Here is a 15,091-nt window from a genome sequence, read left to right on the forward strand (position 1 = left end):
ACTACTTTATTTAACACAACTTATAACATCCACAGGGCACTCAGCTGAGATTTTTACAGCACTGTATTGGTTTCACCTTGGCTGGATGACAGGTGCCCCCCAAAGCTGATTTTCTATCACTCCCTCTTTTGAACTGGAGAAGAAACACAACAGGTCAAGATGAGAGCAGGAAGATCATTCACCTATTACTGTCACTGGCAAAACAGACCTGCCTTGGAGAAACAGACCGAATCCTTTACCAAGGAAATCAAAGTAGGACAATGGGAAATAACACCAATTCTTTAAACAGTTTGAATACCGTTGCAAACAAAAGTTAACTCAGATTATGGCCACCTGTTGCCTTAATTCTTCACTTTCTTGACCTGTGACAGGACTGGAAGAAACAGCATGGAGCTGAGTCAGGGGAGGTTTAGGTCAGATACTAAGAAAAAGTTTTCCACCCAGAGGGTGGTTGAACATTGAAACAAGCTCCCTGGGGAAGTGGTAACAGCACTGAATCTGTCTGAGTTCACAAAGCATTTGGACAATGCACTGGGGCACATGGTGTGACTCTCAGGGTGTCCTGTGCAAGGCCAGGAGTTGGACTAAGTGATGGGCCACTTCCAACTCAGTAGATTCTATAATTCTCTTATTAACACTGATTATGCTTTCTATCTAAGCACCTTCATTCCAACTTAACTGCTTGGGGTCTTTTACCCTTGGATCCAGGAATAGAAAATCTTTTCTCTTAAAAGAAAAACGCTTGTACTCTACGAACAGCATATCACCACTAAAACACACATGAAAGCAATGAAGGCAAATTAACAACCTTTCAAAACAAGATTAAACTTTTGAAGAACCACTCTTTTGCTCTCAGCAGACAGCTGAAAGATTCATAGCACAAACGTTCACGGGAAAGTATTGACAACATTTCATGGCTTCATAGAACAGGACTGGTTTGGGTTGGAAGGGACATTAGCCATCACCTACTTCTCACCTGATGCCATAAGCAGGGGCGCCATTCACTATACCAGGTTGCTTAGAACCGCGTACAGACCAGGCTCAAGCACCTTCCTTTCGCCATCACCCCGTGGGTCCCGGTGAAAGTAGCGAAGAAGGGCTCAAAAGCGCTCTGGCAAGGGGCGCGGCAGCTGGGGCGGGTCACCGGGCTGCCCTCCCTGCCTGCGGCCGCGTTCCCCCGGTGACGCCCCGCCCGCCGCCGCCGTTGCCGCTGAGGGGCCGCGCGGAGTCCCCGGGCCGGGCCGGGCCGCACCCCGGGCCCTCAGCGAGCCCCCGGCCAGGCCGGCCCGCGGGAAGCCGCAGCGAGCCCGCCTGTGTTCCGGACACAGCTCCCACACTGCTCACCCGGCCCAGCGCGGCCCCAGGCTGCCGCCCTCCTGAGCCCCAGACGTGGGAACCGGGACCGGCTCCCTGGGAATAGCGGGAGGTAAGACGAGGGCTGAGGGGAAGCATCTCTCAGCCGCCCCAGGACCTGCACCGAGCGCAGGAGCGCAGGGGACGTGCCGGCCGCCCCGGACAGCACGATAAGCGCGGTGTCGGTCACCGAGCCCCGGTGTGCACCTCGGCCCCCCAGGGCCAGCAGCGCAAGACGCTGAGCAGCTGCAGGTGCCAGCGCCAGCCATCAGCCAGAGACGCGCCGGGACAAGGCTCCCAGGGCACCGGGGGCACGGCACAGCATGGATCCGTCGCCAGAACCAGACCCTTCACACGAACCACATAGTGCCTACCCTGAAGATGCCTATGATGGTGGGCATGGCCCTTACCAACCACACGAACCGGGTTATGGTCTTGACCAGCCCGGATACAGCCCGTATGAGGATGAGATTCCCGATGCACAAGCCCGGATGCTGGCGATCAAGAATGCAAAAGCCTATTTACTGAAGACCAGCACAAAATCTGGCCTGAACTTGTAAGTCTGAAAAAGGATCACAATCAAATAGGGTAGGAACTATGAGTGGAGAGAAAGGTAAAAGGACAAAGGAAGGTACATATAGAATGGGATAATGTTATACATGCAATATTTCATCACTAGTGATACTTGCATACGAGTGTCCAACATCTTTCAGAAACAAAATCCCTATTGGAATTTTTAGAGAGTTCAAAAACAAGTTTATAAGATTGAGAATAAGTTTAAATTCAGATTCAGCTCATAGACAGGGGGGGTATATACTAGAAATGGATCATGGGAATGCTCTTAAGTATAATCAGACTACTTTTAACCCTAATTTGCCTCAAGGCTCCATGATCCCCTTTCTTCTGTTCCAATGATTTCTCCAAAGATCCAGATGATTAGCCTTTACTTTTTTTACTAAAAGTATAACTTTCTAAGACTTTTGCATAGTAAGCCAACAATATTTACATTTATATGACAGATATGATCATTTAGCTACTATACTGACCAAGATCCTGGATGAACAGCCCGCAAATACAGTAGACATAATTGAGACTATCAGCCAGGATGTGAAGTGGGCACAGTTTCGGAAAAAAATGGACACTCTTCGAGACGAACATCTGATCCCTCCAACATTTGAAGCTGCAGAAAAGTGTAAAGCTTTGTTCATCAAGGAAGCTGCAGAAGAAGAACATGAAGAACTAGATGAAGAAATGGTGAGTTATTATCAGAGTGAAACAGGTACCAGATATACCAGGGAAGGGGTGGGCAGATGCTGTGAAGGGGAAGGAGAAAGGAAGTTGTGCTCTTCGGCAGTGCTGCCTCTCCTGACCGTACAGATAATTGCAGTCACAGCACCGTGTAACATCTTCTCGGCTGAGCTCATCCCATGTCTAGTTCTGAAGAAAAACCCATCTGCTTACTTAGTTGAGATTTTTTCCTGATGTAAATCTAATATCCTGAGCTGTTATAATCAGAGATGTTCTAGAGGTGATAAACAGAAAGTAAGGTTTGTGACATCTCCCATATGCCAGTTCAGTACGGAATATTGCATCCAAGTTAATTTCTTTTTATAAAAGGAAGGTTTCTTTACCTAAAGTGACCATAATTCTTGATATATTCTTTAACGTAATTCTTCTTGGAGATATATTCTTATTGACATATTCTTTGACAATATTGTGCACTGCTGCTGCTGTAAAATAGCAGAATGCAGAATGTTGTGATTCTTCCAGCTCCTGGTGCAGTTCCAGCCTGTCCTTCTCCAACTAAAACAAAATAGGGTTTTCATGGACAACTAATACAATTGAAAAGCCACTTCTTAAAACAGGAGTTTTGATTATTCAGTTGCTTATATGCAGAAGCATTTGTACCCAAGGAAAAATGAGAAATCTTATAATGAGAAATAAAAGACTATATTTAAGAATTATAATAGCCAAGGGAAATCATTTAACAAGATATTGATTTTCATATGAAGTTAACCAGTATATATTCAAATGAATCACCATTGCAGAGTATAAATACCAGCCACACAAGAGATAGTCCTTCATTTTTTCCATAGCTTGGTATGTATCTTACATTAACAGTATAAGATGCTGAAAATGGGAAAAAAGGTAGGGTATTTCAGAAAAGAATTCTGATTTTTTCATAATCCTATCAATCTTGCTTGTTTATAAGAAACCTGTCAGATCCAGAGAAATTCCATATGAAACTAGTACTAATTCTTCAAAATTCCCTACCTTGTCATGTCCAACTTCTAATAACTCTGTCTGTGTTATGTGATCACCTGCCCCCATAAAATGAGAGATGGGTGGTACAGCAACTGGAAATACTTAATTATTGACCTAGTTCTGCTTCCACTGAAGCCAGATGGAGTCTTACAATAGACTTTAATAACAGAGGGAGCAATAGTTTAAAAACTGCAGGGAGCTGTGTAGATTTCATTTTTCTCCCGGCTGATTGACGACCGGAGATAACTCAGGGACGCCACTTGTAAGGTTTTCTGTGCTGTTTAGGTGGCCTGGAAAGGCCCAGGGATGGCCTTGAAGAGCTGACGCTTCAAAGGACGAGGAGAGACTTCTGATCTTGTCTCGGTCTCGGTGTTTATTAATTGTTTATCTAAAAGATTTTCTTTCAGCCCGACAGAGGTCTGCACAGCAAGTCAGCCATGGGCACACTGCACAAGCCCCTGGGCGGTCACTTATCTTTATACCCGAAGTTACGTGTACAATATTTATCATTTTTTCCCCAATACCTTCTACCCTTATTAACCGGTGCACTTTTAGTAATAACCAATCCCAAAGTGCCACCACCACCACAGAAGATGGAGGCCAAGAAGAAGAAGAAGAAGGACAGGACACACCCCAATTCCTCCATCTTACTTCTTTAGACCCCCCTGTACCAAAATCCTAAACCCTGTGTTTTACACTTTAACTAACTTATCCCTTCACCATACACCCAGTGAATTCCTACCAGTCCTCATACAGGTCTCGTCTCCTGTGTAGGATCAAAATCCTGCCACCAGACACTTCTGGCAGCATTCCAGGACTCCCGAGCCCCCCAAGGGTGGTCTCGGCCTCTCTGCACCTCCATCCTGAGGTGCTGAGATCCCACAAGCTGCAGTATGCCAAGCAACATTCACCCCAGAGAAATGTTGTTGCTCTGGTGCCTAAATATATAAAATCTATATTATCTACAACACAAGGCAACACAGTGTCACCGTTTGCAGGCATCAAAGGCCTCTTAGCTGACATGCCCTAGCACTGAATCCCTTGTAAATCTTGTGTAAGAATGCTGACTTTCCTTATTTTGCAGTAATTAGGAGTTTAAATTTTGAAATCCTGCGTTCTAAGAGCTGCCGTTCATCTTCTCATCTTTACCACTAAAAGACTTTTAATTTTTCTAAATGATAGTAAAAAAAGTAGTGAATGAATGTCTGCAAAGCACTTTGACATGATGAGTGGCACTACAGGAAAGTGAAGTATAATTATCTAACTCTGAATCTTCTTTCCTAGGGAGAGCCTGCTCTACCAAATGTGATGGAAACAGCCTTTTATTTTGAACAGGCTGGAATTGGCCTGAGCAAAGATGAATGCTATTACATATTCCTTGCCTTTAAAAACCTAATTAGTGTTCAGCCAATCCAGACCTGTCGCTTCTGGGGCAAAATTTTGGGCCTGGAAATGAACTATATTATCGCTGAAGTACAGTTACGGGAAGGGGAAGAGGAGGAGGAGGAAAGAGAAGAGGAAGAAGAGGAAACTGTTGCAGAAGAAGAGAAAGAGATGGGTGAGGGTGAGGAAGAAATGGAACAGAAGGAAAAAGAACCTGAACCACCAAAGTCCACCTATAAACCCCCACCTGAGATCCCAAAAGAAGCAAATGGGACTGGGACGAATAAATATGTCTATTTTGTCTGTAATGAGCCAGGAAAACCCTGGGTGAAGTTGCCTCCAGTGACACCAGCCCAGATTGTCTGTGCCAGGCAAATCAAGAAGTTCTTCACTGGTCGCTTGGATGCTCCTATTGTGAGCTTCCCTCCTTTTCCTGGAAACGAGGCCAATTACCTGCGCGCACAGATAGCGCGAATCTCAGCGGGAACCCACGTCTCTCCCACTGGGTTTTACCAGTTTCCAGAGGACGAAGAAGAAGAAGAAGGAGGAGATACATATGAAGAAAACCCTGAGTTTGAGCCTCCTCCTGTGGCTGAAATGGTGGAGTCCCTGGCCATGTGGGCACACCATGTCAAGGGCATTCTAAAGCAGGTGTGTCCAGCATAGCTCACGTGGGCCTTGGATGCTGCTCACACTGCAGTGCTTGTGGGGTAACAGAGTGTGAGTGACACTCCTCACCTGCACATGCAAACTATTCACCAGAAATGGTGTTGGATTGAAAGATTTTTATATAGAAAATGCATTTTATATCATATATAATACCAAAATATCTTACACATAAAACATGTACTTTTATATGTTATATAACATATAACACACATATATATAAAACATATATACATGTTATATAGTACATAAATATCTTGCATGTATTTACATATACCATCTATTTTTATGTATGTATATATATATATATATATATATATATATATATATATATATATATTTAGGAACCCTCTGGATTTAGTACTTTTTCCAATGATGTATGCTTGAGATTGAAGCCTGTCTTTAAATAACAGTATGGAGCTAGGCCCTGATAGATAACAATAATTTCTTGCAATCTTCTGTATTAGGTGTTCTGCTCTGAGATCCTTATTTGATTAAAATGTTTAAAATTCTCTTTTGTTGGGTAGGATGCTAAAACCCAGACAGCTTGTGGTTGTATGCTAAATGAAATTTACATGGTGTTTTCCTCTGGTTAATTTTTTGTTTTATACTTTCTGCTGTGAAACATTTGAATGAAAAAATCTTTAAAGCATGTTCTATCAGACTAGTGCTAGAAAGAGGTATTACTAATTTGGTTTTTATTGCTGGATGATTTGATGGCCAGTCTACCAATTCAAGAATGCTAGTGTAAAATAACAGCAAATTATAGGAAATAAGGTTTAAACTTACTACCAGCAAAACAGTAGTTGTAAAAAATAAAATTAGTATGCAGTAGAATCTTAAGAACATTTTGTTACATTCCTCTGACTGGCAGCCAAATAACAAGGCATATTTTAAAAAGAAGGAATAAGTCCATAATTTGCAGTATCTAGTAATCTAGCAAGGATATAAACCAAACTGGCCAGGAACTGAAGAATACAAAATGGCAAAAAGCTGATGACAGCACTATAAGGTTATTCTCAAACAGTAAGCAGGAATGAATGAGGGGAACATTCTGCCAAGAGGATACAATATTTTGTTAACAATATTCCAGTTAAGGAATATATATTTTTCTTCTCCCTATTCTTTAACTGTGTGTGAGTCTGAGTCAATTGTTTTAACTAGTTTTAACTTGCATTCTTTCAATGATTGTTACATGTATTTATTACTTTTCCACATCAATTATAGGGTCGCTGTGTTTGGATTAATCCTGCTCAAAAATCAGAGGAAGATGAAGAAGAAGGTGAAGAGGAGGAAGAGGAGGAGGAAGAAGAGCGCCAGGAAGAAACAGGACAACCCCTTCTTACTCTGATCTCTGAAGATGAAGGTATTCTTCATGGAATATGAATTTTATGATAGAGAGTCACTAGGATTGTTGTCATTTAGCAGTAAATATTTGAAGTTAAACACTGACACTTCTTGGAGCAATATACTTTGCCTCTCTAGGGTAAACACGTTCTTTCACAAATCAAAAGCAAAATGGTTAATAGTATTGACATTAAAGCTGAAATAATCAGGTTTACTAGGCAACCATCTTGTTGAGATTAAAAGGAAAAAATAATTTAGACTTGTCATGTTATTGCAAGTTCAAAACAGCTTACTACATGAAATACACTCAGCTATTTTTATCTCATCTTTTTAGGAAAAAAGAAAAATGTATGTTTATTTGTAAGTAAATGGAATAATTAATATGTACACACATACACTGATATACATTACTTTTATAAGAATTTAGATCTTTTAACATATCCCTGCAGCAAATCACAGGAATAAGGGAGCCTCAATATTAGATTACATCAATATTTGATTATTTTTCTACTCTCCATTCTTTAATCAAGGTGAAATATAGCTATACAATTTATCTGTTAGTGATAGAAAGTCCTTGACAAAAGACCCAGGGGTGAGTGCTACTGAATTTTTTCTGTACGTGGGGGGATCTATCAGCATTCCTGTGCAACCTACCCCTCATGCAAACCACCTGTTGGAAAATAGTGCCTACACTTAGTGTTTCTGACTTCTGGCTCTTTCTGTAGTGCAACTTAACATAAACCTTGCTTGAATTCTGTGCAAGTCTTGTAGCTCAGGCTTAAGTATTTTGTAGAGGCTCATCAAGTTCATTTATTCATAGACAGTATGTGTTTGGCTGTCTCCAGGCATGAAAAACATCCCTGCTTGGACAGCTCAGGCTTCTACAAACCTGATCCCAGAATATTCAATTGCAATCCTGCAGTCTAACCGATGGCCTGGAGCTTATGCCTTTGCATCTGGCAGGTGAGAGTCCACCTGACATGATTACAACACTGACTGTATGTGCTACACACAGGTGCCTCTCTAATGCAGGCAGAGTTACTTTATTATTAATTCATTAACTGAGTTCCAGCTATTCCAGAGACTGATGGAGAAGGCCACTTAAATATGCACAGCAATAGTAAATAGGTATTTAAGACTGAAAACAATTAATTATTGGAAAGGCTGGCATAAAGTTAACAGATGTAAATGCTGAATTAGTATTTGAGCACAGTCCTTGATTTAAACATATACTCTTGTGTTTGTGGGACTTTTTACAAAACCAGCTGCATTCTGTGGTTCTAATGTTTGTTTGCTTGCACTACACGTGGTTATTACCTCCATGTAGATTTCCACGACACAGTCATTCCAGTACACAGTACTACAGTGCAGTGCAGTGACACTTCATCATTTTAAACAGAAGATGTATTAATAACCATTAGCGCAGTTAAAAAAAAGAGGTGCTGTGCTTAAAATTCTTCTGCTATAGGATATCTGCACCACAGTGACTCCTTGCACAGCAGAGTAAGGATGCCTGATGGTCTCTCTGCTAATATTTTGCCAGGGGGTGAACATGTGATCTGTCACTTCTCTTTCTCAGGAAATTTGAGAACATCTACTTCGGCTGGGGTCACAAATATAATCAAGAAAGCCACACTCCTGCACTGCCCCCACCAGCAGAAGCAGAATTTCCCAGTGAGCCAGGAATCACTGAGGCAGCAGATCCCACTGTGGAAGAGGAGCTGGCTTTCAAGGCTGCGCAGGAAGAAGCCTTAGCCGAAGCTGAGGAAGAGGAAGAAGAGGAAGGGGAAGATGATTAAAATATGGAAGAAAACAGATTGTTTTAAAAGTTTGAACATAAAAAGAGTTTTCATAACGTAGTCATTTTTTTGCTGACCTCAAAAGAAATTATTTTTGAGTGTACCTTCTTTTTTGATTTTTGTAGGCTTTTCTTTGCAGCTATATTCCTCTCCTTCCCCACCCCTAAACCTGTCCACACTGGCATGAAAGCTTTTTCTGTTTGACTAAGCAAACATAGTCTGCTTCCTAAAATGATGCTGCTTTGAACAAAGAACTACCACCCACAAGATGTTCACACTGTTTTTCTAGCCCTCACTTCATTACGTATATACATTTTACTTAAATAAACCTTTTTTGAAATCCCATGACAATGTCGCTCTTATGTGTAAAACCGTACTATTCAGAGTCAGTGGGCAGCCTGTTGAGGCACTGGGGTCTGAGTGCACGGCAGTGATACCACTCATCACTGACTTTGGGGGCTGCACCTCCAATCCTGGGCTCAGTTCTCGGCGCCTCGCTGCAAGAGACATGGGGATGCTCGATCGCATCCAGAGAAGGGCAGTGGAGCCGGGGAAGGGTCTGGAGCACGAGTCCCGTGAGGAGCGCTTAGGGAGCTGCGGGTGTTTAGCCTGGAGGAGAGGAGGCTCGGGGGAGACCTCATCCCTATATACAAGTGCCTGACGGCAGGGTGTAGCCAGGTGGGGGTTGGCCTCTTCCCCTCAGTCACAAGCGACAAGAGGAAGCAGCCTCAGGTTACACCAGAGGAGGTTCACACGGTAGATTAGGAAAAAATCCTTAATGGAAAGGACTCCCAGCCTTGGGACGACTGCCCAGGGAGGCAGCGCAGTCACCGAGCCTGGGGCTGTTTAAAAGGCCGGCAGCTCTGGCTGTGAGGACAGCGTTCGGTTCCCCGGCCGCTGCCATCCGGCAGACGGGGCGGGGGGGAAGGTGTCTCAGGAGAGCTCGGGGGCTGCTCACCCGTCTGCTCCTGGCCGCGCTTCCCTAGGCCGCCCCCCCGCACCTCCCCGCCAGCTCGTGTGAGTGGTGCGCTCCACGCACGGCGTGCGTCCCTCACGGCCAATAGGGAGCGGCTGCAGGCGCAGTTCAAACTTCGGCGGCGGTTGGGGCGGGCGCTCCCGGCTCCGTCTCTTGTTCGGGCCCCGCTGCTCCTGTCCCGAGCGGGCATGGCGGACGAGGGCGCCGTCACGGTGTGCGTGCGAGTGCGGCCGCTCATCTCCAGGTGAGCCGGCAAGGGAGGCTCTCTTCACAGCCCTGGGTGCCGCCGTCCCCCACAGCTGGGCAGGGAGGCGGCCGGAGGGGTTCGGGGTAAGGGGCCCGCGTTTTGGGGGCAGAGTCCTCGCCCAATAAAGGTAACACAATGTTTCTTCTTTTAGAGAAAATGCCTCAGATAAAGTGTCCCTGCACTGGAGAAGTGAGAATAATACTGTTTCCGACGTGAGTGGTACCAAAACATTTAGTTACGGTAAGAATGTGAAAGCAGTTGCTTTACGAAGATGCTTATGCGGAACTTTGCTACTGTTCTCTTGAACGTGTCGACTGTGGTGAATGCCCTGAGCTTCTTGAAATGCCCCCCAACCTTCCCAGCTTCGTAATGCCCAAGGAGGGTCATTGGGGCACGCAGGATTTCTGGTGCAGGTAGCACTGGGATGTGCTTTTGAGGTCAGCTTCCTGATGGAACTTACTTTCTCTGTTCTGGTTCATGCCATATTGGCTTTGGGACACATCTTATTGATCTGGAATCCAGTGACAAGTGGACCAAACAAGGGCTAGTCCAGAGCATTTAGGGGGAAGGGTATGGGAGAACACAGTCCCAAAAGTGACTAGTGTGAATGTGGGATCCTCATAACTAGCTGGCTCCCTTTGAGTCTTTTCCTACTGATCAACTCTACTCGTTAATATGAACGTAGCCACTACAAATATTTTTCCCAAAATACAGATTCAGTAAAAGCATGCCCGAGGCTAGGAGTTTAACAATTAACCTGTCTTGTCAGGCTTACCATCCTTGTAGATAAATTAGCCAAAACCTTTTAGGATTAAATAGGATGACTGTTTAACTGTGTTCTTAATTCTTAGGGTTTTTTACTTGTCTATTATCTGTGCATTGTGTCTTTTTTTATTTTGTGTTTAACATTTATTTTAAAACTAAATTTTAAAAGCATGCATTAGTGCTACTACAATGATATTGATATTGGAGCTAACCTGCAGATGATTATGCAAATGTACTGGATTTGAGGTCAGCAATACTGAATGACAGCTTGTTTTGACTTGCAATAGCGTGGATTCACATCCTTTTTTTTGTTTTTGTTTTAAGATCGTGTCTTTCACTCAAGTGACAACACTCAGCAGTTGTATGATGGTGTAGCTGTTCCAATTATACAGTCAGCTGTGCGAGGCTATAATGGTAAGTTTTAAAACTGTTCAAAAAACTTTTGGAATGTATTTCAGAGGTACTTAGTGAAACTTAACTATCTTTCCAGGCACAATTTTTGCTTATGGACAGACTGCTTCAGGGAAGACTTACACAATGATGGGGAATGAAGATTCTGTGGGCATTATCCCTAAGGCAATTCAACATGTGTTCAAAATTATTTGTGAGGTGAGCAATTCTATTAAATTGAAGTGACTGAAAGGGCTAGTAATACTTGTGATGGTTACATAAAAATTAATTTTAGTATCAAGAGGCTTATGAAGGAACTTAACTTATATTGGACTAAATGTTGCAGTTACTTTGCCAGCCTGGCAAAGACGAGCCAGGCTCATCTTTTGTTTTCAAACAAAAAGCTAATGGGGACTCTATTAGTTAAAATCAAATCAGAACAAAACTGAGGAGGGTTCTGAGACATGAAGAGTCAAAAAATTAACTTTGAGTAGAACCTTAACCTTCCAAATATGTTAAACTGATTACAAATACAAATATGGACTTGTCAGGACCCAAGACATCCCTCTGGCTGTCCTGAGCAGCCAAGATCCCTGCCAGGGGTCTCAGAGACCCTGGCACAGAGCCCAAAATGCCTGTGGTTTTGATTATGACCCGTGGAGCAAATTACCAACCTTACGTGAAGACCAGCAAGCCACAACAGTTTAGGTAGAATAACAGTGAAGTTATCACAGGGTGGAAAAGTAGATTTTAGGGTTTTTGGGTATGGGGGTTCAGGAGGTAAGATGGAGGGAAATGGGTATGTCCAGCCTTTCTCCTTCTTCTTGGCCTCCATCTTCTGCAGCGATGTTGGCACTTACAGATTGGTTTAGAGTAGAAGCTCACTGTCTAACATAGGTGATGGGCATTGGAAAGCAATTGTAAACATTATACACGTAGTTTTTAGTATAAAGACATAACACCACCCTGGGGGCAGGCAGAGCGCCTTAGGCTGGCTTGCTGAGCTGACCTGGGCAGGCCAGGAGAAAATTTTTACATGTAAGATAAAATAAACAACCTTGAGATCAAGAAATGAAGAGCCCTGACTCCTTCAAGCACCGGGCTGGGAAAAGAGACTTTGAACTTCTCTCAGCGTCACTCTGACACGCCAATGATCCCGACAGGGACTCACTTATTAATGTGGTAGATAAGATAATGTGAAGCTTTGTGGTTATTCTGCTATTTTAAAAGTCTGAAAAACTAACAATTAAAGACTTTTGTTTTTTTTTTAGTGGGAAGACTATGACACTATATTTACTTATTTCAGGCTTACAAAAGAATTGCTAATTGCTCAATATTAATAAAAGTAAGGAGAAAGTGTACATTAAAACAGTGATTTCTAAAACAGGATTTGCAGAGTGCTTGCTTCTGTCTAGAGGGTTTCAGGTAGTTGTTACCAGTGAAGTGAAATGGTCACTGCTCCTTTAAGGAGGTGCAGAGTATCCTTAGAGGGTTTATAGAAGTAACTAAAGGCAAGAAGATTTTTCTGGAGTCCATTGTGCAGCCTTTCCTCATTCCAAAATTCTCTACCAAGGAGGCAGGGGAAGAAGCAGCAGCAGCAAAGTAAATCCAAGCAAGCAAAGAGAGAAGACAAGGTTTACAGAGAGGAAAGAGCCTAAGCAGGAGGAAATTGGTTATGGAAATGGCATTTAAGTAGGAGAACTATTGTCATGCTTCTGTTGGGCAGTTATCTTAATTTAATAACCTTAGAAATGGTATACCATTAATGCAGCTGGAAAGAGAGATAGAAGAAAAATTATTCTGTCTTGTTTTATGCTAATGTATAGCAAGGATGAAGGGAAAGAAGTCTCTGAAACAATATCCAAACTTTTAACTCAAATGTAAGAATATTTGTATTAAAAGATGTCCATCAGTTAGTCTGTTAATTTGTTTGATTTTTTTTTTTCCTTCCCCCTTTCAACATTAGATTCCAGACAGAGAATTCCTGCTAAGGGTTTCATACATGGAAATCTACAATGAAACAATTACTGATTTGCTTTGCGATAATAGGAAAAAGAAGCCCCTGGGAATTCGTGAGGATGTTAATGTAAGTGGATGTTATGTATAAGTACTGGATCTGCTTGGAGTAAAAGAAGTTTGGAAAAAAAGCCTTCAGAAGCACCCAGTGGAAAACTTTCCTAGGACAAACTGTGTAATTGTATCTTCAGCATTAGCGGAAGAACATTTGATGTAGCAGAATAACAACAGTGACTTTGGGTTTGCTACTGCTAATTCATCTTTGTAAATCTTTATAAAAGTAGACTTAATCCTCAAGGTTTCCAGGATGATATATTTTATTTAACTTTGACAGTAAAACCTCAAGAATTGTTTAGTTAAGCTCTATGTGTTTCAAGTTTCTGACAGATATACAGAGTTACTTTAATATCATCTTTGTATCATCTAGCAAGTGGTATACTGCTGTGATCATAGAATAACCATGTGACTAGAACTATTCAGTAAGATCACTATAGAAAAAGAATCTGTATTAATGCCATCTTCAGTTTCTTTATAATGTAAGGTTTTGTAGGAAATAAAAATTGCTGGTGTGGGTTTTGGGGCATTTTTTCCTTTGGCTCCCTTAAATAGTCATGGTTTTGGAACATAGGAAGAAGGGAAATTTATCAGTTGTATAAATATGTTCTTATAAGAATTACTGAGAAATATACTTCTAAATTCCCTCAGAAAATGACAAGGATATTTCACACAGCCCTTCTGTTTTTAGGAAACTTTCTAAATCTATTGTTTGATTCTCTAGACAACAATTGCCTTTGACAATTTTGGTCAAAGTCTAAACTTTACCCATCTCTTGTGTTTAGAGAAAAAAGACATTCAGCTGTTGAATGAATACCATAATAATTGCTGGTAATGTTTACTTTATGTATTGAAGTGTGTTTTGGAGTTCAGTAAAATTTATTACTGTGCTTATTCTGTAGAGGAATACATATGTAGAAGATCTGATTGAAGAAGTGGTGGTTTCCCCAGAACAAGTTATGGAATGGATCAGAAAAGGAGAAAGTAAGTATTTAGACCATGTCAGCTGATAGCATGAACAAGTTTTGGCTAATCAGGTATACTTAGAACCATGGGATATCCCTTTGGCTTTATATTCATAAACCAAAGTTTTTCAGAGAGCTTTAAAATTGTGCTTTTTGTCTATCAGATTATAAGCAGAAGTATTCTAATGTTGATTTTTGGCAGGAAATCGCCATTATGGAGAAACAAAAATGAATGAACACAGCAGCCGTTCTCACACTATCTTCAGAATGGTAAAAACTGCTTCACTACTGGGAGTGGTTTTATTGTTTTCAAAGTAACAAAAACTTCATTGCACTTCATTGTATTTCTAGATCATTGAAAGCAGAGAACGAAGTGACCCTGCAAATGCAAATTGTGATGGAGCAGTCATGGTTTCCCACTTGGTAAATGTCTATTTAATACCTTCTTGGAGTACAGGTTAATAAGAGAATTTGCTGTTACTGCTTGTTTGAGAGACTAATGGTACTTCTTAATGTCTTACAAGAGCTCTTTGTTGTTAACTCTGACAGATGTTTCTTAAGTATAGAGGGAGACTCCTGTGGCATTATCTAGAGCAGATGTTCCCACCAGAGGGAGTTCTACATGAGAATTACTCATGCTGGATTGGGTAGTGTTATGTGTTATGACCTTCTTGGAGCATAAGGGACTATGTCAGAGTGCTCTTGCATTTTGTTAAATAAATCTTCCCTACAATTGTTTCTGACCACTGACAAGTCCAGTGAAATAACCTGTAAAATGGGAAACCTTAAGACTTCCCTTATCCTCAAATTTAGTTTCTTGTTAAAAGAACATATGGCCTACATCTGCAACGGCCAAAAGATTCAT

At 42.0% G+C, this 15,091-nt stretch overlaps 2 protein-coding genes across 4 annotated transcripts in view; both read left to right on the forward strand.

Annotated features, from left to right (window-relative positions):
* Positions 1-1,676: 1,676 nt before the first annotated feature.
* LOC132072728 (radial spoke head protein 4 homolog A-like) lies at positions 1,677-9,056 on the forward strand. Its single transcript, XM_059471218.1, has 6 exons — positions 1,677-1,909; positions 2,373-2,607; positions 4,903-5,652; positions 6,895-7,033; positions 7,860-7,977; positions 8,594-9,056. The coding sequence occupies exons 1-6, from the start codon at positions 1,677-1,679 to the stop codon at positions 8,811-8,813; spliced, it is 1,695 nt and encodes a 564-aa protein (XP_059327201.1). The 3' UTR covers positions 8,814-9,056.
* An 863-nt stretch (positions 9,057-9,919) lies between these two features.
* The window catches only part of CENPE (centromere protein E), a 37,807-nt gene continuing 32,635 nt past the window's right edge, over positions 9,920-15,091 (forward strand). For all 3 annotated transcript variants that reach the window (XM_059471021.1, XM_059471024.1, XM_059471022.1), the window contains exons 1-8: positions 9,920-10,033; positions 10,188-10,276; positions 11,126-11,215; positions 11,292-11,410; positions 13,158-13,277; positions 14,164-14,245; positions 14,429-14,496; positions 14,578-14,649. In XM_059471021.1, coding sequence (XP_059327004.1) covers positions 9,978-10,033; positions 10,188-10,276; positions 11,126-11,215; positions 11,292-11,410; positions 13,158-13,277; positions 14,164-14,245; positions 14,429-14,496; positions 14,578-14,649 — 696 coding nt within the window. In that variant the 5' untranslated portion in view covers positions 9,920-9,977. The remainder of the gene's footprint in view (positions 10,034-10,187; positions 10,277-11,125; positions 11,216-11,291; positions 11,411-13,157; positions 13,278-14,163; positions 14,246-14,428; positions 14,497-14,577; positions 14,650-15,091) is intronic.

This window comes from Ammospiza nelsoni, chromosome 4 (assembly GCF_027579445.1).
Source record: "Ammospiza nelsoni isolate bAmmNel1 chromosome 4, bAmmNel1.pri, whole genome shotgun sequence".
In the NCBI taxonomy this organism is placed as follows: domain Eukaryota; kingdom Metazoa; phylum Chordata; class Aves; order Passeriformes; family Passerellidae; genus Ammospiza; species Ammospiza nelsoni.